The sequence below is a fragment of the Typopeltis vanoorti genome, chromosome 4 (assembly GCF_054136105.1).
Source record: "Typopeltis vanoorti isolate ZY-2024b chromosome 4, IOZ_Tvanoo_1.0, whole genome shotgun sequence".
Lineage (NCBI taxonomy): Eukaryota > Metazoa > Arthropoda > Arachnida > Uropygi > Thelyphonidae > Typopeltis > Typopeltis vanoorti.
The window spans coordinates 104,237,046-104,263,001 of record NC_143552.1 but is presented as its reverse complement, the minus strand read 5'-3'; the positions used below and the strand labels follow the sequence as shown (position 1 = coordinate 104,263,001).

Sequence of the window (25,956 nt, the reverse complement as noted above, 5' to 3'; positions counted from 1 at the left end):
TCTCTCTCTCTCTCTCTTTCTCTCTCTCTCTTTTCCCTGGTCACCATGAAATCACAGACTTAGACTCAGTTATTAGTGATGGTTTGGCTGGTCACCAGCTTCTCAGTATGGCGGCGATTGTATTTCCTCAAGCTCTCTGGTCAATTTTCGCACTAAACTTATAGTTTCCGTATTCGGCTTTGAAATGATGTTGGATTTAATATCCACTTAATTTATATAATTTCCAAGAAGTGTTTTATTTCACAAGAAGTGCAGGCCGAACCTTTTCAGTCCTGACCAACTTTGGAATTCGGTAAGCAGATGGCTCCATACTTAGTGAACGTCACCGATAGCTCAGCTCAGGGCCAACGATTTCAAGACCTTTGAAATCGTTGGCCCTGAGTTGAAAATGACAGAGAAATGACAGCTATTCTTGCATTCCCAAAACATGATATTATCGTGTGCGAAACAGTCGAAGTATTAAGGGGTAGAGTTTTGTGCGCAGCAAAATAGAATTTCTGGATTTCTGAAAAAAAAAAAGAAAGAAAAAGACAAAAAAACTACTTGCTTGCGCTAAAGATTAACTCGCGAACCTGCTGGGAGGGAAAAAAAAATTCTGCCAGTAGGTAACCGGAATCTAATCTTATAGTAGTGTGGTATAGTATTGTAGAACCGTTACCACAAAGTTACCTCTACCAGCGTCACTAAAAGATATTATATGCGGAAATGATGTGATCAGAAAGAAGAGAAAATGGCATATAATAATCACACTATTTTGAGTGTTATCAGTGTACATCTTTTGTACATAATTTTGAGACTAAAATATTCTGATTTTAAAAATATCTGAGATGATTCAGCAAATTTTACTAACAATTTTAATATAAAATTTTATTAAAAGCTGTCTAACAAGAGCAGAGTTATGACACACACACACACACACACACACACACACACACACACACACACGCGAACGAATCTAATGCTTAAAACACTAGCTAAACTAAGATCAACTAGGCTAAGATAAGCTTTCCTCATTATCATCGGAAAAATTCTCAGAAGACTTGAAGCTTCTTTGACTGGGAAACCTACTTGTTGAAGTGTCTGTTTATTGAGAAATAAATGAGGTAATAAATTAACTGCTGTCACTTGAAATAATCAATCATGCTGCATGATTGTGTGAACGAAAAACCAAAAGTGATGCTTACAACAACAAAGGTGCTTTCATTGTTTGAATCCCACTTGATAACAGAATATTCTCTATCTACTTTACTCTACTGTTTCCTTATTATATTTTCCATTTAACGCACTGATGCGATTGTCTCATAACTTGTTATTTCTCATATCCTAATGCATAGTTTCGTTCAGTCATGTCAAAGTGGTTTTATGCAAATTTGAATTAGAATACCACACATCGTTAACACAAAGTCGTTACACGTTAATGGATTCTGCTGTAGAGATACCCAAAGGGAATAAAGAATTGAAGTCTTAAAAGGGGAGAGGGGATTTCATTTTAAATAAATATTTCAGCTCTCTAAGGACGCTAAAACTAGATCAAGTTGAAGAAAGAAAATCCACCATCCATGAAGTCTCCTGAAAAGTTTATTGCAAATCATTATTTCTGTTTCCAATTTTTTATATTTTTTAACGAATGTTTTCCCTCATTCTTTCCCTACTATAGAATGACAAGGTTCCAGTGTACGGGAAGTAAAATCACTTCTAAAGCGTTAAAAGTTTACGTAGTTTAGAAATGTATTATTATGCGCTGCAATTTATCATATTGAATTGTCGCAATACTACCACCATTCATTAGGAGGTTAAGAAAATACGTTATAGATATGAAAATTCATTCGAAGGCTATGGAAATATCAACAATCGATATTTATTTGGCTTTGAATAAATATCGATGTGACTAATCGATTGAATATTGGACCCTATAAGTATTTTCATTTACAAAGGAATTTTAGATTCAGGATTGGCTGAAGACAGATTATTATTATTATTTTATTAAAATTGAATTTTTATTGGAAAAAAATAAGCTATCATTTCTGTTTGGTTTAATGGAATTTAATAAAATCTAGTCGTTAGAGTGTGTGTCAAAAACCGTCAGAAAACTCTTCCAAATTTTTTTAATAAAAAAAAAATTCGACATGATTTGGTTGCAATATTACGGCTTAAACAAATGAAGACCATTAAGGGTCAGTATATTATGTCTGTTAATTGTCTGTTTTATTAAGATTAGCATAGCATAAAATGCCATCGTTTCATAAACTGCGCTATAACTTTTGACACATTCAGTGAATTTTTACAAATACACTACTACGTCGCACGATGTTTGAATAACATAAATTCGTGACAAACATGTTGACAGTTGGTGCAAGCATGACGGGAATGCTGACACTCGAAATTGAATGCTGAACAGGTTCAAAGTGTACTGTATGTAAAGTATTCTTAAAAGGTTGCTAACGAGATGCATTATTTAGTAGAATATGTCTTTCTAATATAGTAGTGTCCAAGGTTTACTGAGGAAAAACAAGATTTCTTTTTTTTTTCTTTTTTTTTTTTTGTACGCCATAACAACTGATCGTTTTAAATAGCAAAACGAGAATAATAATTCTTCCCAAGTTGACTGAATTTAATATACTTTGGTATTTAGGATCTTTATTACTATTTGTCAAGATTTCACCTGTTATGATTTCATTTCTGAATCACATAATTAGCAAAACAACAAAATCATACATCTATAGCGCATGCGCCAAAACTTCTCTGGATTCAGTTATATGTAATAAACGGTGCTCTACATAATTTTGTTTTGACTCATTTGTTCCTCTTTTATGTACTAGGAATAATTTACGTATTGTAATTTACAAATATGCGTGACGTTTTACAACGTTTTGAGTAGTTTCATCATATTTTACTACTAAGCACATTTCATCGAAAGAGAATTTGAGATGACGTGGCAGATATTTTAGACACATCGACTTATAGCAGAAGTATATTTCGCTCGTTTTGCCATATTTTAATAATAAACTTATTTGGCCTTATATCAAAATTGAAGTAGTTTGACAGATTTTGATAACGGTTTCAGTTGATCAAATGTAGATAAAATCCTCCAGCCTGAGCTGAGTTATTATATGAGAATGAAAGGATAGAACGAACCTAATAAGGTGCTACACGAGTTTGAGAAATACTAACAATGAAACATTTTAGTTAAGCCTCGTTTTTTACAAAAAAATAATAATAACAATAATAACAAAAAAGTGAGATAAACATAAGCGTTTTACTATATAAACACACTCATATCTTCTCCCTTCTAGTATAGTAATCGATCGAACAGTCCATCTATTAATTTAATGTGTGTGTGTGTGTGTGTGTGTGTGTGTGTGTGTGTGTGTGTGTGTGTGTGTGTGTGTGTGTGTGTGTGTGTGTGTGTGTGTGTGTGTGTCTGCGTGCGCGCGCGCGCGCACGTGATGCCTGTTTACTTTTTACTTCACAAACATAGTAACTGTCTATTTACGAAATACAAACACGTCTTGTTGCATGCATGATATTCTGTCACTATCTGGGAAAATGATCAACAGCCTACTATCTGGAATCATCGAGAAGGAAAGCAAATGCAGATCAACTACTTCCATTGTAAAATCGAAGTGACTTGTCGATATGCATCTTTGGAAATCGTGGACGATAGTAGACCTGAATTGATACAGTATAATAGGAATGCGAATAGTTCCAACTATAGAGGAGGCTACAGCAAATCAGAAAACACAAGAGTATTTTTTTACAGTAATAATGATGTAATAATTATGATGTAGAGTTGGGGCTCGAGAGACAATCGAGGTATAAAGCTAATTAAACATCGTTTACAAATAAGATTATCGGATTTTCAGAGTTAACAATTTGGCAGCCATATTGAGTTTAAAAACCTAATGCCCATTATACAGAGTTGCATAAAAGCACGTCATGAACAGAAAAATAGGAAGTATTATTTTTCCTTTCATATATAGCCGGTTTCCGGACTATGTGTAAAATACAATAAAAATATAAAATTAATAAAATAGAAAAAAAAATCCACATCACAACCCACCAACGGTACCAATGTACTAGACGAGGTTAACAAAAATCGTCCGTGAATGGAAGCTACTAAAAAAATAATACAAGCAATATTCATGTAAAGAGTGTCGGTAGCTGAATAGGTAAATGACGACTGTCTGGTAGGAAAGACCTGGATTCAAATCCCATCTCGGACAAAAAAAGAACAGTATAAGGGGCTTCGAATGAAGGTGAATAACACGGTCTCCTTCTGGAGTAAGAAGGATTTTTTTTCTTTCTCCAGATTCCCTAACATTGCCGTTAGGGAATGGTGCAGATGAATGCCAAAGGACTCAATCTATTCCTGAATGGACGAGATGAGGAGAGAGAGAGAGAGAGAGAGAGAGAGAGAGAGAGAGAGAGAGAGAGAGAGAGAGAGAAATTATCGAAAAAGAAACAGTAAGAATTGCTATACTGACCTAGACAATACGCGCAGTATAATTCCAACACCAAATACATACAAGCATATTAATGTGTGCGAAATATCAATTTAACTGCAGCTATACTGAGCATTGTGAAATGCAGCAATAGTTTAAGTTATGGTTGATTCAATTATGTTTATAAATGACTAGAATAGCAATCAGAATAACAGTTAATCATATGAAACATTACAAAAAATTTGAAACTTACTACTATTGTATGACTTCTATGTTTAAGAAGATAGACATAATGACAAAGTTGTAAACAGAAATAAATTAATATTATCAACGCTAACATCGTCATTCATTCTGGCTATTTAAGCTTAACATTGAATGAGCTGCTTATTCCTGACACCAGATGCAAAGTTGCACGAAGCATTATTAACAGCTGGCCAAAGACAGAAACAGGGCATTGTCCTCTTCGATAAAAGTTTTTAAAAATAATAAACAAAAGTGAGATGTCCAGAAAAATGTGACGTCCGGTGATCCTGTTTTATAAATAGCGACGCACTTTAATGAAGACAAACTTGTTTTAAATCTATCAATAATAATTTATCTTTTCATAAAGTTAAGCCATGCCGTTTTGATCTCATGCCAACATTGAATTTTTCTTCCGTTTTCTTTCTCTTTTGATCTGCAAGCTAATATTATCTTTGGTGGTCTGGTAGTCTTTGTTGGTCAGAAGCGTGGTATGTAGCTTGGACAATTAGAAGGAAAAGGAGGAAAAAATGAATTTGATGAAATAACATTACATTCCTGAAGCGAACGTCATGGGCATTAAATTAATTTTTAAAAAAGAAAGAAAAATGAAGATATTTTCAAAGAAATAACTAACCAGGCAAAGAAGCCCATTTTTAGAAATGTCTTGCTTCTAAAGAAGGAAATGAGGTTCAAAAAAGTGTGACACTCTGCAATAAATGGTTGGTTATATCTCGAACTATGTTAGGAGGAAGAATTTTCTTAGAAAAGTTTGAATTTTTCACATTACAATGAAAAAAACGTTCCTTCAAATTAAAAAAAATTGTAAAAATGTATATTGAAAAAAAAAATTAAAATTTCTTTAAAAATAAAATAATAAAAATTAAAATATATCTTTAACTTCAATTTAAAAATATATCTTGAAATTAAAAACATCAAATTTAAAATATTAAATTTAAAAGATAAAAATATTTCCCTCTATTCATTCAGATGCCACTACGATCCAGAGACCGGCACGGCCCATGGTTTCCCACTTATTCTTATCTTGTACGTCCCTAAAGATGTATAACCCTTTTGCCTATCCAATATTCAGTTTCCTTAATAGTCATGTCTTGGTGAGTCTCCTCTTCCCAGTAATATTTCAGTAATGATCACATTGTTCAGTACTTCTCTTTGAACATGTCCTAAGAATTTTCTTTTCCTCTTCCTGATCTCATTCAGTAATCCTTTTTGGTTTACTCTATTAAGTACTGTATTTGTTTGTACTGTTTTCTGTTCAGCTAATCTGAATCAATCTTCTTAGTAACCAAATTTACATCAATCTTTTTTACCATTTCTCTTCCGACAGTCCATGTTTCTGAGGTGTACATTAATGTAGAATTAAACAGCAAGTTATCAGACGTATTCATGTATTTATATAGCCTTTTCTGTTAGTGAGCATTTGTTTCATGTTAAGAAACAAATGCTCCCTATTTGTTTTCTTAACATATTTTTCTTAAAATGTTTTCCCTATTTGTATTTTTTTTTAATTTCTTGTTCGCATTTTCCATAATCACTGATTAGTCTTCCCAGATATAAAATGAAATTTCTCTGTGAGTTTCGATTTCTTGCATTACCTTTTCCGAGACGATCCCAAACAGTAGTGGTGATAATGCACATACCTGTTGGACTCCTCTTTTTCTATTTATTCATTGTGAAAGAATATTGTTTATCTGTATTACAGACTGTTAAAACATCTTTTACTTTTTTAAATAAAATTAAAAAAATTTAAAATTTTAAAATTTAAAAAAATAAAAATAAATTTTATAATTAAAAATAATGCTGTGTATAAAGAAGTTATTGGACTTAAAAATATAAATTAATTTATTTTGAAATTGTAAAGATAGGTTTAGAACTTTTAACGAAAGCATTGAATACAAAAATAAGTACTAACTGACAGTAAACATTTTGAAAATAAAATAGAAAAAAAATACATTTTCTTGTTTTATTCGTTATCATTTTAGCTAGAATAATACTTTATGATTTATCTCTCTTGTAAAACTTATTATGTTTAAAATATTTCACACGCCGTTAAATCGCACTTACTGTGGTTATATTCTAATATAATATACATTTTATCAAACATGTACTCTAACTATGGTTGTACAGACGGAGAAACCTCTAACATAAATCCATCCTCAAACGTGTTTTATTGTCCCGAGAGAGAGAGAGAGAGAGAGAGAGAGGGTAATTTATGCTCCCTTAGTCCTAAATACGTTTTGGAAATCGATGTACAGTCACTCTCCGCGATAAGCCATCAACGATAACTGAACTCGTGGCTAGCTACTGGTGATTTTTCAAAGGATTAGAGGGCGAGAGTATGGCAGACAATTATTCCGCCATCTGGTATTTCTAAAAATCCTAAGTGGTGTATTATTTGTCCGAAGTAGCGTGAGTTCTGTGGTGGACACTTTTCTGGGTTGTGGGATTATAAACCCGAGTTTCCAGAGTTATAACTTCTCACTGAGTCAAATAGTCTCGGAAACCGAATGAAAAAAAAAAAAAAACTAGGAAAAAATTTCCTGTAATCGGTGATTAGAATCGAACTTTCAAAGTATCTTCTGGTGGTAGAGAATTGTGGAACCGGAAACTTTGCTACAAGGTCAAAAACTCGCAAAGTGGTTTTAGATTTATTCATTTAACATAATATTTAAGGACCTACGCATCTTCGCGGTAACTTCCATGATGATACACCTGAAGAAAAAGAAGCAAAATTTATACGTTCGATTCTAGTAATCGACTAAAGAAACATTTTATAGACAATGTTTTTTAATCCTTTTTTCTTAGTTGATCTTTGGTGTAAGAAAAGAGGGATTTTTCTTCCGACTTAAACAAGGAATTTTTAGCTCTCAACTGAACAAAACAACTCTAGTAAACTGATCCAATATGTATGAGTACATACACATAAATTGATCCTCGTTAGCAAACACAAAAATACAATCAAATGCTGCGATGATGATGATATTTTTAAGTTTTCTGTAGTGTAGAGAGAACTTGCACGACGTGTCCTTAACTCCTGAGGACTATGAGAAGATATTCCACTCTTTCTAAATACAGCCTTATTGTAGAATTACAAATAATACAAAAATCAATTAAAATGTTAAAATTAAAATATAAAATTAAAATTAAAATTTTAAATTCAGTTTAAAACTTAAAATAGAATTCATGTAATTTCAGCGAATCATTCCTTCTATGATATCACTTGTAATTTCCATTTATGTTTATTTTTAGAGGACTTAATTTATTCGTTTAAAATGTACCTTTAAATTAAAGAGCCTTCCATGAAATCCAATTCATTTTGGTAGAATTACGGAACATTGCATTATTTGTTTTGATTATAGCATCCATATGGCTCTCCATGAGAATAGATTGTTATTGTGTACTTTTGTATCCAATTGTGAACTTTTATGTGTAATTTTTTTTTACCGGATTTCCTTCATATAGTAACTCCTGATAGCTATGGAGATTCTCAAACCACCAAAAAGGAAAGAGGGTCAGGGAAGAAAATTTTACGAGCATGCAAATACAATTATTCCCTTGAATCTACTGCGTTTTATGTGCCCCAGATAATTTTTCCCTAAGGTGTACCTAGGGCAAAGTATATGGGCTATCTCGTAGACAGGTGATAAAGTGGAGCTCATATTCATTTTTTACGTCATGAACCTTTTCTGCAAGTTTTCTCTGCTTTAAATAAGATCTAGGATCCTATTTTGATATAATGCTACCTATTAGAATCCAACTGAAATCTATATGAGAAATCGCAAGCAAGAAATCTTTCTACCACTGAAAGAAAGTGCTCTAACCATAATTCACAACAGCGGCTGTAAAGTAAGTAATTTACGTCATGTTGAGGAAAATAAATTTCTTCCATTTTGGAATCCTTCAAATTATATAAAAGGAGTTTTTGGTTTCGTTTAAGCATTATTTCTTTTAAAGCTTGTAGGCAATTTGTATAGGCATAGTTATCTGTATGAGAAACCAATAAAAATAAAAACGATCGATACTATAATGCAAAATATAAGATGTATTTTTCCAATACAAGATTTGTTTTTACGAGATTAAGAAGATATTACAATGTGGCCGAATGAAGTGTAATGCAAGTTTAATCTCAGGAACGATATATGGATTGATAAATATGAAGAGAGCGGCTCAGGGGGAAAATCAGAGGCCCTGATAATAATAATAATATTATTATATAGCAGTTCCATGGATCCAAGGACTCATCATTGGAGGGCAACGAAAAGAAGAGTTAAATAAAATATGTAATAACTAATTGCTATTTTAAGCAATGTTGGTAGTAACCTGCAAGTAAAACAAGCTTGTTCAGTGACAGACTAAAGAGAACTTGCCAGAAAATTAAACTGTCCACTCCTTCGCTGTTTAATAGCGCCATTTATTCCTGCTTTTATTACATTTAATTACATTTTATTTGTTTTCCAGTATTAAATAATTTTAAATATATAACATTATTTATGAATTAATGTTTATGTATGGATTAACATAATCATAAATTCTGTTTTAGTACTCGTTTCATTCTTAAAAGTTTCATTTTGGGACAAACTTTTAAGCGGAATTTTAATTCAGATATCGCTTGTTTCCTACTCTACTCACCAAACAAAGCAGTCGCGCCCGCATTTGGACATAAGAGTTTGCTTTGGCCTATACAGACTCATCCATGTAATGCATTCCACGGTTATACACATTACCACCAGTATTACCCAAACATTACTAAAATTACCATCATTATGCAAAACATGGCACACACCTACTAGGAAGCTCAGTGCTGCCCAGCAGTAATCACCGAATCGCAAGAGAATGGCTAGGAGGATTTTTGAATTCAAGGCGTGTGCAACTCTAATATTTCAGCCATAACTTTCTCACATTGCAAACACTTTTATAGAAAATGTTCATTTCACTGTCTAATAAAAGGTTAATAGAGGAATAATTCACAAGGGAAGACTTTTTTTAGTGAGTTTTATAGAGACATGGCTATTTCTGATGACACCGATTGCACTGACAAATTGTATAAAGTAGTATGAAATAAACAGAGGGTTAGTATCATCATTTTATTTATTCACTGTAGAATTTCTTTTAAAAACTATTTGAGTTCGGTTGTCATTAAACAAGATCTAGGTTTATGATGTATCACTATTTAAAAACTAAACTTTCTTCTCAAATATGTAATTGCCGCATTATTTTCTACTTAACTTTCAATTTGTAATGCTTTAACATAACCACGTATAATATAGTTTTTAAATTATATTTCGCTAACGTCATCTATTTACTAAAATGTAATCGGAGTAGCTTAGCTTCCAGAAGTTTCAGATTTTTTTTTTACAAATTTCTTTCTGTATCTGTTCCTGATTAAAAAACACATTCTATTTATGTATGGAATATTTTAAAATATTCCTTTAAAGCTCTTCCTCTATGAAGACTGAACAGTTAAGTGCACTGATGACACTGAAACGTTTGTATATTTAATCAACAATAAATCTCAGATTAACTAACAAAGGATCAGATTTGAAACCAAGCTCATTTTGCTCCGCAGTTTTTCGTTTGATATTTGGTGCAACTTAGATATCGTAGTTAATGCAATTTATTATACGGGTTTATTATGTAATTATACAACACAATAATTGTTTAAAAGAAAACAAATACTATACTTGTTGCCATAAATAGTTCTTTGTGCTGTCTATGGATGGATAAGACATTGAACTCACAATCACCTTATGCATAAATTCGGCACTCTCAAAATTATGGCCTCGAAGACAGAGATTGTTCATCAATTAAATACCTTTGAATTAAACAGTAATAGAAACAACAAAGCAAAAAAAAACAACAACAAAAGTAAGCATAATCGACAGAGCACGAGCTTAACTTCAGTTCCAAATGAGAATTTTCTTTGAATAATATTTCAAATGATTGTTTCAATTATTCATAATTGATTCGTTTGTTCCACGAGTTTATTTATGAGTGTTTCAGTTATATGTTTTATTTATATTTATTGTATAGTGATTTTCGAAAAGTTTGAATAATGGTTTAAAAATATTCTTTTCACAGACATCTTCAAATTCGGCTTAAATATCTCATCTCATCTTCCTTTTATCCTCTTTTACCTTGCGGTGTCGAGGGTTTATTAATCATCGGACCTGAAACCGTTTACAGGATAAGGTGGTCAGCCCTACGCTCCGGTGTATCCTATGTCTAGTGTTGAGTTCTCAAGGCCGGTTTGCTTGCTTGCGGGATGAAAACCCCCAGGTAAACTGGAGAAAAAACCCTGCCGTCCATGCCCAAGACCGGCTAACTTGGCTATGGCTGAGGTAGATCCTTCAGCTCCTCACGTCACCGACGGGAATCGAACCTAGGACACGCCTTCCCCAGGCATATGGTTGAGGAGCGCATAGTCACTAGGCTAACCACGCGGACTCGGCTTAAATAATTCCAGCTTAAATAACGAAGATTTGTATTATTTCTTCCAGAAAACTAATAGGAATATTCGCCTGACTGACTGTCTCCTGCAATCAGACATACGTTTGTCATGACCTCACAGTTCGTCTTACAGCACGAATAATAAGAAATCTAATGCTGTTTTACCTTAAAGAATCCCAGACGTGAAGAAGTCCTCTATATATTTGCTAATGCAGATTAAAGATTCCAAACACGAATTCCACTTGGTAGGAAAGGGAAGTACGATTGGACTAACTGCATTCGTTGTCCCATGGCGTGACTGCGCCGTTGTAAGCGGCTGTAATCCAGAAACATTTGATAGTAAAGATGTCAAATCCTTGTTCCTCTAACTGTAATATTAACGTGTTTAATTAGGACATCTTTCCTTTCAGATATCTAGATGAGCATTGTGATATCCACCATATCAGCATTTTGCAATCACAGCCACAAAGCACTCGTACGTTTGACGCTGTAGTGCGATGACGACCTGATATTTTCCAAGACGTAAAACTCCGTCATATGGCAAAGCATTAGTCTTCCTATGACAAGTTTAACAACCGTAAGCGGTGCACGCAAGCATTATACGTACCGAAGAGGATAAATGCTAAGTTTTATTATCTGTTTGCTAATATTAAGGAGCACATTTGTAAAGGTACGCGTGGAATCCCACCGCTGCGTATATGTGTGTGTGTGTGTGTGTGTGTAGGGGGGGGGTTGAAGGAAGGAAGAAACACTGCGCAGTATCACGTGCAATAACAGAATAGAGGAAACCGTGGTCGATGGAACAAATTCTGTTTGTTCTACCATGTTTGCATTGCCGTCATCCACTTAACACATTTCCCCAAGCGGCAGATAATTTCTCATTGCAGTTCAGGGTTAGTTTTACAGAAACAACTCAAGTCGTCCGAACGAAGTGTTTAATTAAATGTTCAATATTTGAAGAATTTTCATAATCCTGCTTAATGAATATCGAGATATGATTCAAATTTAATCAGTTCTCTTTGGTAAATATTCTATACCGAAAATCCTGTAGGACTTACCTCACTTACAACTTATTTAAGAAATTCATTACGCAGAATATATGAAGAACTATTTCAGGTAGGAGTTACAAAGAAAACCATCTTGGAAGTAAGTGGAGTGGCGTGAAGAGAATTAGTGTGACCCAGTTGCACACGTTTCGAGGGTAAGAGAAGGTTTTTTTTTTTTAATGAACATGAAATGCATGTCCGAGCAATGAAACATCTTCCTTGATATGATTTTTAAAATTAAAATCGTGTGAGGAAAAAAAAAAACAGGTATGAATGGTCTCATACCGAGATACGCAAATCTATCAACCATGTTAGAACTTAAAGACAAAATAAAACAAATAACATTTTAATTTCTTCGACACATTCTGTAATATGAAAATCTTCCAACACAGATAGAAGAAAACATCACAATTTGGAAGTCCACTTTTTTTTTTTTCTTTTGCAACATACTGAATAGTGTTGTCAAATTGACTGAACCTTTTGCATTAGTGAAATCGACCCTCGATTTCTTTAATATTAAATTATTATTATTATTATTATTATTATTATTATTATTATTATTATTATTATTATTATTATTATTATTATTATTATTATTAAGCACCATCATGGAGTCAAAGCATGGGACCACTTTACAATTCTAAAAATCTAACAACTATACCCGGTTCTTTAAATTTATTTTGCCTGCTGATTGTGTTCTTAGGCTGATTTGTTGTTTTGTACTGCCTCTTCCCACGTGGAAAGGAGATAGTATGAGTGTTTCTCATGAAACACTCATACTATCTCAAAATTCAATCCAGATTTTTTTCCCAGAAGCATTTAATATCATATTTTTACACTTCTTCAATAATCATGATTCCAAAAGCTCTGGTCATAAACTGAAAATAAATTTTATGACAACAGTGCCATTTCTGTAGAGTTTTAATGGGAAAATAAAATATATGATGAAAAAAGTAATGTGGAGGAGAAACCGATCATGAATCAATTACCGAAGAATATTTTCATGGGTTTACGAGTTATCAAAAGTTTCTCGTGCATAACTCTCAGCTATTAATCTCGAGATCGTGAAACTTATTTAGTAGAAATCATGATATGGGTTTAGAGCCTGAAAGTATAAAAATTACTAGCTCTCATTCTTTCTACAAGCTTCTCCATTATAGAAAGAATGAGATTCTAAGACATACCGTTAATGAAGAAATTTTACTGGAGTCCTGTTCGAGTTTTTGTGAAATATGATCTCAGGCTTACTCTTATTACAGAATCGTTTTTTGTTCCGATTTGTGGTTTCTAGTGAAATAAAAGATCACAAGCAAGCAATTACCGTGGTACACAGAAATAACGATCGACTTTTGTGAATATTTTGTGCCTCTATAATTAATTTGCTTGTTCTAAGATCAACTTTAATAATATGTTTGTTTTTCATTCTTATTATTACACAAAAATTTCAGTTGTAGATCATTTTAGCTATTACACGCTTACAAACTGACATAATATGTGAAATAATATATTATGAAATAATACTATTGTAATCTTAATTATAGTTACGAAAATAATATGAAATGCTGCGTTTGTTAATAATAATAATAATAATCCCTTCGAAGGAACATGTCCTTGTAATGGGCGTTTGGGCTTGCATGCTTCAGTGATGTTGAGAGCTATTCTGTCGGTAGCATAGCTGCCAGCAGGGTTACACTTGTCAGACAGGTCTCAACTGAGGAGCCACACCAATAGTGTTACATTCCCCCTCCCCCATCTTAATGGTGAAAAGTAAGAAGAGATCCATACCAAATCAGTCGACGCCCGGATCATCAAGGACTGCGTCAGATCAGGAAGCTGCCCCACCCTGATTGCCCAGCAAATGCCAACGACTGGAATAAACGAAACGTAAAAAATGGACTGTAGAAGAAAACAGAGAAGTTATAAAATGTTTTTACAGATCAACATCAGAAAAAACGAGGTTTTAGAAAGCGTATGCATTTAATTTGGAAACAAAAATTCCCTGAATCTGCAAGAACAGAACAAAGACTTATGGACCAAAAGAATTTCATTTTCTAACAAAATATTTATTGAACTTGAGCTGCAAGAGTTACGTAATAAACCAACAACTCCACTAACAGTAAATCATCAGGAGATAGCTATATCAAACTTTGGAATTCAATTCAGTAAGCATCAACCTGACAACATACCTCAGAATATTTTGATAGAAGTACCGTGTAAAATGAAGTCAGGGTTACTGAAATATATGAACTCCATAAATGATCGTATAAGACTACCACCATTAAAAGCTTTACATAAATCTAAGCTAAAACAGCTCCTCTTAGACGCAAATGCTGTAATTAAAACCATCACAACCAACAGCATAAAGGAAATAAATCAGCTCCTATACAGCACATCCTGTATCATGACACTTAAGCTGGGTTACAAACCGTAAGAGCAAAAACCGAGGATGAAACAATCTGCTCCATGGAAAATTCGGTTGGAACGAAAAGTCAACAAACTTCCAACTGATTTGAGCAATTTAAAAAGTTTTAAAGAAATACGGATGAAAAATAATAACATCAAAAACAAACTGATTACCACATATAATTTGGCCAACAAAACAATTGCTGGCCAAATTATATGTGGTAATCAGCTGAAGTTACTGAAGAGCTAAAGCAAAGAATTATAGCGACTGTGCGGAAAATTAAAAGATATGAACAAGAATAAACCAATATGTGCAAAATATGCAATTTCGACAGAACCAACGTCAGTTCTTTCAGTCTCTCCAGAAAAATACAAATGTAAACAATCATTCACCAGAAAGAGAAGAAAAACTCAAATTTTGGAAGACAATCTGGAATAATCCCATTGAACATAATAAAGTTACCTCATGGATTAAGGAAATAGAATCAGAAATGAAACCAAAACAAATGCGAAATGCTATTATCACTAAAGAAATGGTAAGCGCAAAAGCTAGAAATTTTTAAAAAAATTGGAGTGCACCTGGCAAAGATGAACTACATGGATGTGGGTTAAAGCATCTATTCAGTCTACATGATCGAATGGCAGAACAATTTAATTGTTTGGTTACAGTCAGGCTCAGTGGAAGACTGGATGATATCTGGGAGCACGTTTCTTTTCATGAAAGATAAGGATAAGGATGCAAACCTAAGTAACTATCGCCCAATAACCTGCCTATCAACTACATTTAAGGTGTTCACTGCAATGATAGCAAATTCTATATACCACTACTTATGATAATCAGATTTATCCGATTGAACAAAAAGGCAATTTGCAAAAATCCAGAGGAACAAAAGACCAGATCTTTGTTAATAAAATGATTCTCAGAAATTCAAAAAGATGAAAAACTAACTTAAACATCGCATCGATAAACAACAAGAAAGCATTCAATTCCCTTTAATAGTGAATAATGAACGATTCGGAAATATCAGCATTAAACGTGGAATTTTCCAAGGTGATTCCTTGTCACCATTGCTCTTCAACGTTTCTTTGATACCTTCATCTATGATTATGAACAAAACAAAACTTGGATATGAAATTCCTAAATGTAATATTAAAATTTCCCAGTATTGTATATGGATGACTTGAAGTTACATGGAAAATCGGCCCAGCAAATAGACTCTTTACTGAACACAGTTCGTATTTTAAGTCAGGACATCAAAATGGAATTTGGTTTAGATAAATGCAGAATTTTATCTATTAAACGAGGAAACATTAATGACACTAGCAATTTTAATTTTGATCAAGAGAAATATATAAAAGCAATTTCATCTGATGAACACTATAAATACCTAGGAATATTAGAAGTCAGTGACATTCTCCACTCGAAAGTTAAACAACAGGCAGCAGCAGAATACAACAAAAGAGTTAGAAATATTGTGAAAATAAAACTAAATGGATTAAATACAATTAGAGCAATGAATATTTGGGCTATACCCGTGATCCGATACACAGCTGGCATAATAGATTGGAACAAAAGAAGACCTGGAAAAATTCGACTGCAAAACTAGAAAACTAATGACTATGTAATGCATCATGCATTACATCCACGAAGCGATGTTGGCCGGTTGTACCTACCAAGGAAAACAGGTGGACGGGTCTGCTGCAAGTGAGACAGACTGTGGAAGAAGAAGAAGAAATTAGTTTTTAAAAAGATACATCGACAATAGTTCTGAGCAAATGCTTTAGCATTTGCTCAGAAATTACAGAAAGTTAAACAATTACACCAGAGGGTCTTCTGAAAGCAACAGGAAACAAATGCGATTACAAAAAGGAAAATAACCGATATGTTAGCAGGAAAAAGAAACCTTTGCATGGCCAATTTCTTAGAGATACTGAGGACAAAATTGACGTGAACAGGACGTGACAATGACTACAATATGGATACATTAAAAAAGAAAGAGAAGGATTTATTCTAGCAGCTCAAGAACAGACATTACAAACTAAGGCAATGAAAGCAAAAATTTTGAACATCAATAATAACAGCAAATGCAGATTATGCGATCAGAAAGATGAGACCGTAGAACATGTAATCAGTGCCTGCAGCAAGATAGCTGAACAATTGGCCAAAATAATTCATTGCCATGTATGCAAAAAATATGGCTTTCCTACATCTGATAATTGGTGGCAGCAGAAAATTGAGGCAGTGTTGGAAAACGAAACAGCAAAAATTCTCTGGGACTTTCGAATACAAACTGATCGGCATTTGGAACACAATAGACCCGACATCAGAATTATTGAACATCGACAGGTTTGGATTATGAATATCGCAGTGACCAGTGATAACAACATTAACAAGAAAGAACTGAAAAAAATTACCAAATATCGAGGTCTGGCAATCGTGTTTGGCAGGCTGTGGCTTAAACACAACTAAAGTTATCGGTGCACTTGGCGCAATTTCAAAGAAGCTATCCAACTATTTACGGCAATTAAACATGAATGAAGTGACCTCATATGACCTACAAAACACAGCATAACTTGGAACAGTCCATATTTTACGAGGCTACCTGACGGACTATTCTTAGAAGCTTGGGTAGAATCTGAATTGTTCTGAATCACCAGTCAAATTGTTGTTTAAATAGCATTGTTTAAATCTTGTTTTGACTGTGCATCAATTATGTAAATAATAATAGTAAAAGAACAAAATTCTTTGGAGGTGTTGTGCATCAACAAAAAGGAGACAAGAAATATACAGTTTATTACTTTATAATTCTGCATTGTCTCATCTTGAATACTGAAGAATACGAAAACCATTTGCTGCACGAAAGTGTTTCAGACAGTTTCGTGCAGCTGGCATGTCTCAAAGAGATTAAATATATACTTACGAAGCATTTTGTTTTCTTTCCTTTTCTCACATTTTGAACCTTCGTATTCAGGTGGACACTCGCACAAATGAAGGGTAGAGCCAATGTAATATCTGAAATAATAAAATATATATATATATCATGCGTAAAACAACCACTAAAAAAAGATTTTTACAGTAAACAGAAAAGAATAAATAACAGTTATTATTTTAAGACTTTTTTTTTTTTTTGGAATCACCATGTTCCAGAATTTATAAGTAGGAAAAAAAAAATCAGTCGCTACGCTGTTCCGATAACACTAAGCACATTATTTCTTCGATTCCACTAAGCTTTTGCAACATTATTACACAGACTTAGCATTCACAACACATACAGGAAAAAACATTCTACTCATCCACTACTTTACACTTAAAAAATGCCTTCTTATTCCCTTATTCACCATACCCTTCCGCAACTTCCAAGCATAGTCGTGGTCCTTCATAATGCTTCCTATTCTTATATAAAAATCTCTCCCGCGTTCACCCAAGCAAATACCTTTCAAGAGATTGAACATCTCAATCATTCACCACCTTCTTTGATCTACCAAACAATGGAGGTGAAATGCCATCAATACATCATCATAGCTAAAGTTCCAAACTCCTGAAATTATTTTCGTTATCAAAATAACAAAAATGATCATTGGGATAACAACCGTGTTTCTCCTAGGAATACAGCAATTCTTTGAGTTGTCTTTATCAACTTGGTAGTTCTTGAATTTGAAATTTATATCTACCATCACCCAAAAATCTTGTGCCTCGTCCACTGTCTAGTATAGTTTCACAAATACGGAAATTTGAACATGGAAATATAAAGTTTTGGGACAAAAACTGGAATGCAAATAAATCATTTACTCACTAAAATTAATTAGTTACAAGCCGGCGCTTCGCTAGATCAAGCTATTATTATCAGAGGCACTTATAACAATACAATCAGTGAAGACAAAGAAATGAAGGACAACAGTGATTCTTTCATTGGAACTTTCTGTTGTTAATATTGATAGGAAGACAGGGTGGTGCACCAAAATGTAGGCACGATCACACTATCAGTTCTGTTGCAGTTAACCAAGTTCTGATACGCTTGTGCCGCTTCCAGGAAAGAAAGAAAATAGCCTGGAAGAAAGTCAGGCTATTTTAAACCAGGATTTGTGAAATAGCCTGGCTTTTTTTCCATCTGATGAAACTGTCTTCCTCCAAGTCATATTGTGCTAGTCCGCTTTTTGGTTGTGCATATCGGATGAATTTTTATGTTCTTTTTTTTTTTTCTGAACCAGGTTGTCCGTCCTGTCCGAAATACTGAGTTCCACATTGACAGTGGAAGCTACAGACACGTGTAGACACTGACATAATTAATTTTAGTCAATAAATTATTTATTTGCATTCCAGTTTCACTTAGTTTTTGTTCCAGAAACTTCGACATGAATAATTTATCTAGGTCTTAACAACGACAGAGGAAATACAACCTAGTTATAGTCCTGATATCACACCATTATGCGATGGCATTATCCTAACCTACCTCCACTCCCCAAGGGATTTTTCTGTTGCAAGACTTTCATTAAACAGCCACGTTAATGGCACTGTCAGTCCCTTAGTGCATTTTCCTTATTAGGACACGTAGCAAAATCTCATTGCCCTCATGAAGTCTAGAGTATTTAGTATTCTAAATTATAGGTGGCAGATGATTTTCGTTCGTCTTAACAACGTCTTAACAACGACAGAGGAAATACAACCTAGTTATAGTCCTGATATCACAATTTACTGTTACCATTATGCAATGGCATTATCCTAACCTACCTCCACTCCCCAAGGGATTTTTCTGTTGCAAGACTTTCATTAAACAGCCAAGTTAATGGCACTGTCAGTCCCTTAGTGCATTTTCCTTATTAGGACACGTAGCAAAATCTCATTGCCCTCATGAAGTCTAGAATATTTAGTATTCTAAATTATAGGTGGCAGATGATTTTCGTTCGTCTTAACAACGTCTTAACAACGACAGAGGAAATACAACCTAGTTATAGTCCTGATATTACAATTTACTGTTACCATTATGCAATGGCATTATCCTAACCTACCTCCACTCCCCAAGGGATTTTTCTGCAAGGCTTTCATTAAACAGCCAAGTTAATGGCACTGTCAGTCCCTTAGTGCATTTTCCTTATTAGGACACGTAGCAAAATCTCATTGCCCTCATGAAGTCTAGTTGTTATTATTATTGTTCCTTAGAATTACTTTAAAATACGTGGCAAAACTCATCGAGTCCCAACCTGACAGCCAAGTATTTCGTATTCTAAATTCATTTTACTCATTTGTAATCCTTCAACCCACTCTCTTTCCCCCTTCTCCCTAGAAATAAAACCTGCTTTGCTGGAATGAAATGTCTTAATAAAGCATTCATTAAACAGCAATGCTATGTCATTCGCATCACTCCTCCAACTAGTCATGAAAGATTTGAAGTGCTGACCTCTTCTCATATTCTAATTTTCCTTCTTTTTTTAATGGTAGCTTTCCTTGTGCGAGCATTATATTCCTCATGTTTAAATGATTTCCTATTCAAATTGTAATGACTAATCTATTCAAGTTCTACTGGACCCTTATAATGATATTACAAGCACACTTTAAAAAATTGAAAAGGATATATAATATATACAAATACAGCAGCTACAGAATATTCAAGGATTTTTAACAGAAGGAAGAGAGGCGGGTTTAAAATGGTCTTATAAGGAATTGGCAAAACTAACTCTCATAGAAACCTTGAGACTTCAGAAGGCAAGTAGCGTTCTGCAGAGGATTCGCAAGAATCATGAGATATTTGTTCATCGGCTGGAAACACCTGGGTTCGAATCTCTCTTGATATTCCAGAACTATTCTACCACTGGACGTCTAATAACATTATTAATATCAATGATTTCAAATTCCAATTCTGTCTTATTTTTGGCACCCTTCTTCCCTTTCTTCCAATCTGACGTTTGATAACTCTCTGAATAAAACGCGACTGAGAAGAAATAAATATAACTCTGAACCTTTCTTGGAATAAACATGCAATATGATCTCCGCATCGAAGAAATAAGTTTTTCTCTTTCGCTCCAGAAGTTCCTTTACCACTGAACAAATCGTAAATTCATTCAACCATTGAATGCCGTTTTCAACGAATACATCGAAATATGAAATCAATAACAACAAAAAAAGACATAAGAAATTTTAATATAAAATTGATTATTCCAATCGAAAATAACAATAATATACAGAAAACAAGAACATTTCCTTATGCAAGAAATATTTATACAACTCTGAAAGTGGAAAATGGAACGCTGATTATAAATAAAATAAAACGTTACACATGATAATAAGTTTTATCAAGAGGAAAAGAGAAGAAATTGAAGCCAACAATGAAGACAAAGAAACAGATATTGAAAATTATAATGATTATGTAATTAAGGAAGATGAGTTCACAATGGACTTACAGAAATGAAAAATGAATAGGCGTCTGGACTTGACAGAATACTAATAGAAATGTTGGACGGATGGAAGAGGAGGATATCTGACATATAAAACTAGTTCAATTATGTAAGGAACGTCATCCTTTTTGAATAAGAACTGAGGTAGAAGACACAAGATATCGTAAACCTTATAATTCTTCTCTCAGTTATTTATAAACAATTTTACAAAAATTAAAGATATGAAATTAAATGGTATATTAAATTTCCTTCAACTAAGTAAGCGAGTAAGTTTCAGAACATCATTATTAACTTTAGATTTTGATTCAAGTTAAATCAAATAATAGAAAAAATAAAGAATATAATAAACCCCTTTCCTTGGCTTTCATACATTATGAAAGAAACTTCTGATTCAATAGATAAGTAAAATGTTAAAAAGCAGATGAGTGGATGACGTTTTCGTCCTAGGTCGCGAGTTAAAAAAATCCAAACTTAAATATGGATGTCTGAGAATTTTCATCGCCTAGTAAGAAATTATTCTTATATTTATTGGAGGCTTGAAGATGTATTTGTTCGCCATATTGTTCTGTAGAGCAGGGCTTCCGAATTAGCTAATCTAATTATTTAGTCTGCTGACGGGTACGCGGAGGGGTGGTTCACATAAGGAAAGATCAACAGGAATAAATATAGATGGAAAAGGAAGAAACATAAATATATAAATAAATAGAAATAAAGAATGTCACGCAACGAAATTCCATTTCACTAAACTAATTTCGCAAAGATTCTTCAGTGCACTAAGGAAACCGAGAATGAAAATAATGAAATATATACGCGGAAAACTTCAGTAATCTACGATTTAGCGATGACATCATATAGGAATAGCACCAACATGAAGAATGGTTATAGAATTACCTGAAATAATTCCACAGATTAGCATGCAGGTAAAAAAATGATAAGTCGAAAATAATGTAGAGGATATGCTTTCAAAATAAAATAAATCCAAAAGAAATTGAGAAAGTTTTTAAAATATATTTAAATAAAATATGCCAAGTGATTTTTAAGTTTGTTTTTTAAGAAAGCGGTACAACTATATAATCCCAGCTATGGTGTATGGCAAGAAAGTTGGATCCTTGCTAAAAGACAATTGGAGAAACTGAAAATATCACAGTGAAACATGGAAGGTGCTATTCTGAGAATAACACAATTAAATAATAATAATTTAATTGTGTTATTCTCAATTAAGACCTCATTTACGTGACCTATCCGCAGTAAATGACAGCGGATAGGGCATGTATGAGAATGTCTAACAACAGGTGGACAAAGTGCACAACAACATATATATATATATATATATGTATATATATACTAAGAACTAGCCATCGAATACGATTAGACAGTAGTAAGACAGGATGACAGGATAAAAGGATAGTGTAGTCATCTTTGGAACACAGATGCACTACATCAGATAAAATGAAAGAAACATAGATAGACATTGGTCTATCTATGTTTCTTTCATAGTTTGATAATGACTAACACCCATAGGTCTTGATGGTCATAATTTAGAAAGCCTTCAGTTTGATACCATCTTCTTCAAAATTCACTGTAACAGGAATGTTCTGATTATTTTTTTTTATTAGACATTAAAATGGCATGAATAGACTTTGTTCGATCTTATGAGTAGGTTTTACATATTATTTCATTCGTAGCCCATTCATGATGTAAACGTGCTTATAAAATGAAAAAAAATGATAAAACCTGAGAATATCAATAAAGAAGCATGCAGTTTCTCCCTCTTTTAATTCTGTACTATTTTATTTCTCACTATTTTATTTCTGTTTGAGACTGGATGTTGTACGCATCAAAGTGTAGGGGAGGATTTCAAGGATATGATATTATTATTTAATGAGCGCATAAAATACATGGAGACTGCTGCTTGAGGTAACACGGGAAAAAAAAACTAACGATAGAGTAAGAAAATTAACAATATTTCGAAATAGATATAAAAAGACGCTTTCGTTAAGAAGGAGTGACTTGCACTCAACTAATTATAACAGCAATTGGAGTGAAAAATTGGTGGACTGTATATTAGTGGTTCTCAGCATTTTTCATCCCAATGTTTGCTTTCTATGAAAAACTGCCGCCGTCAGTTAATAAATGCATATCACCCAAAACAGTAACAAACGAACAAAAAAAAAGGGGTGAAAAAAAGAAAGTAATTGCAAGCATAGCCAGCGAAAAGGAGAGCGGGGCTTGGAAGTTATTAGCGAGAAATAAATTCTGCAAACGCAACAGTTCAAAGCTATTTCTGAGTCATTTCGTTAGCAGTTTTCTTTAATTGCAGAAATAGAACGAGGACTATGTGATTTAGAGAGTTTATAAAAAAAAAGTGTTGCTTAAATTACTAATTACGGTATTCACATAACAATTCATTTATAAATAACCCAGCTACTATAATATATACAACGTAAAAAAAAGCCGGTGGGATATATCGGCTTTTTTAAAAATCAATGTAGTTACCTGGTCTTATACAGAAGTAGTAGGATTTTTTCTCAGAGGAACTGGGGTTTTTCCTCAAGCGAAATTCGCAGAATAAAAACTCTAGAGCAATTAACAGTCAAAAATACGTTTCAGTAGTGATATTGGAGTAAGGTGGATTGCGTAGGTTGGAGTCATTTCTCGTGATGATTCCTGGGATCATAGAGATGTCTGTCGATTAAATGAATAATAATTGTTAGGAACATTAAACAACGTCAGAAATAAATAAATTTTCAAACCAAATTTGAAATTTCATTTCAAATTTGGTTTGAAAATAGCTGAACATTGACTTGTAGCGATTTTCCACGTCCTCCGTTTAAGCAATATCAGAAACATCAATATTAGAAATTAGTCTAAATGATTAAACAATACCACTTGTCTGAGAAGGACACAATTCGTTCTCTCCCCCCCCCCAAACCTGATCATTTGTCTTCATTTTTTTATTCAGATATCAGGAAAGTATAAACCACTTTATGTATTCCCAACAGGGGCAGCTCGTGCATAGGCACTGCGGAACTACAGCATCCCAATTTTTCTCGATGTATAAATATATTTATTAATTTATTTATATTTACTTGTAATATTTACTTTTATCATCAACAATCGTATGCGATTCTCTTATTTTGTATAAAAAATAATAAAAAAATCCATCTTGTAGCCCTTAGGAAGGCGAAGGACGCTAGCAGCACTGTGTTTACCACAGTGTCATATTGCTACTCGCGCAAGAATATGCACGTCATAGTGAGATGCGAGCTATTAGCGTAATGCGGCACTGTCCGTCGCGCAGTTCCACTGTTGTTTATATGCAGTTTGCGCCAGTAGTAGAGTGTTCGTAGTGTTTATCGTGTTTACTTCATCTCTATAAATATTTGGACATTACAATTAAAGGAATGGATTTTATTTTTAAGTAATTTTGAATTATACCAAACTGTATAATTTTATCGATAATAAACGATATTTTTTCATGTTTAATTTTTTTTTTTAATTTTACCATAATTTTGATATTTTATCCAAACACGTATAGACTCTACTTACAGTATGTATGTATATTTCGAAAGTTGCAGCACCCTCACGATTTCAAGCCACGAGCCGCCACTGATTCCCAATATGGATGAAAACAAACATAGGAGAAAAGATTCCGACTCCACCAACCAACTCGTATTTATTTAATCCGATTGGGCAGAAATTTTACTAAGAGAACCTCAATCAACTCAGAAACAACTATATTCGAACCTTTGACCAAATTTTGATGAATAAGGATTAAACGAAAGTTAATTACTTGCCAATGTGTGTGTGTGTGTGAGGAAGAGTGATACCTCAACCTCGTTCCTGTTCACATTAGTCTGATGAACTGCATTTCTGAGAGGAGTATAAGAACGTAACAAGCAGTAATATTCCAAATATGGTTATAAACGGATGAATGATGCAACTTTTTCAGCAGAGATGAAAAATCCTCTGTGAAGGTAGTGAAATCCTTGCCTTTCCTCTTAGTCTGATTAGAATGAATATATCACGAGAGCTTTAGATATAAGATACAAGTTCCAAATTTGGTCTAAATCGGTGGCGATGAGACCTGTAGAAGTGTTCGAGGAAAATAAAAGAACTCTTGTTGGATCTTTTGGACTGTTTTCAACGCTATTTCATATTTTTCTATTAATTCAAGGAAATCCACTATGGAGCACACTATTTCACACAATAATATATGTCTTTTAGAGTTCAGGACAACGAGATGACGGCAGTGTCTGCCGTCATCTCGTTTAGTATATTTTCCCCTAATGCCTATGAAATCACTGACAGCTTTGGACTCAGCTATCACTGAGAGCGTAGGGTGGAGACTAGTTGCCACTGATCTTCCAAAAGATCTGTAACCTACTTAGCTTTGGAATAAAACACGGATACATATGTAGCCTCGTATATCTGAAAGAAAAAGTTCTTTTCATTCAAGTGAAAGTTAATTATTTAATTTTGATTCAATTAAGAAACATGCGCTGAAAATACATAACCGTATTCATAACCATAATCTAAAATGGTGACCCTATCTAGATTCCAATTTCCCTCAGCAAAATGTATTTACTGCAACGAAATAAATAGTAAAAATAGTGCTATACAGGGAAAAATAAATCTGAATCTACAACAAAACCTGCAAACAGATATATCTGTAAGCTTTGGTGAAAGCTTCGCTATTTTCCAAACGTATTTCTGTTTCTAGATGATCCTAGAAAAACAAGAAAAACTAGTTTCGTATATTCATGCATGCAAGAAAATACAACAACATCGCATGAATCATTCAATAGTCAACGAATCCTGTCAAGTTTAATTTTATTCATAAAGAAAATAAAACTATATAATTCACAAAAATCGGAACTGTAACATAAAATATCTAAGCTCTCGACATTTGTACTTCAACGTTGTGTCTCCTATTTTCTATTGTAGACAATAACCGAGGTAAAAAG

At 33.5% G+C, this 25,956-nt stretch overlaps 1 protein-coding gene across 1 annotated transcript in view; it reads right to left on the bottom strand.

The window, feature by feature from the left end:
• LOC150107569 (uncharacterized) overlaps positions 1-25,956 on the bottom strand; it is a 613,086-nt gene that overhangs the window by 479,780 nt on the left and 107,350 nt on the right. Inside the window, exon 2 of the mRNA XM_090392132.1 lies at positions 17,521-17,612. Within this exon, the coding sequence (XP_090248258.1) occupies positions 17,521-17,612 (92 nt within the window). The remainder of the gene's footprint in view (positions 1-17,520; positions 17,613-25,956) is intronic.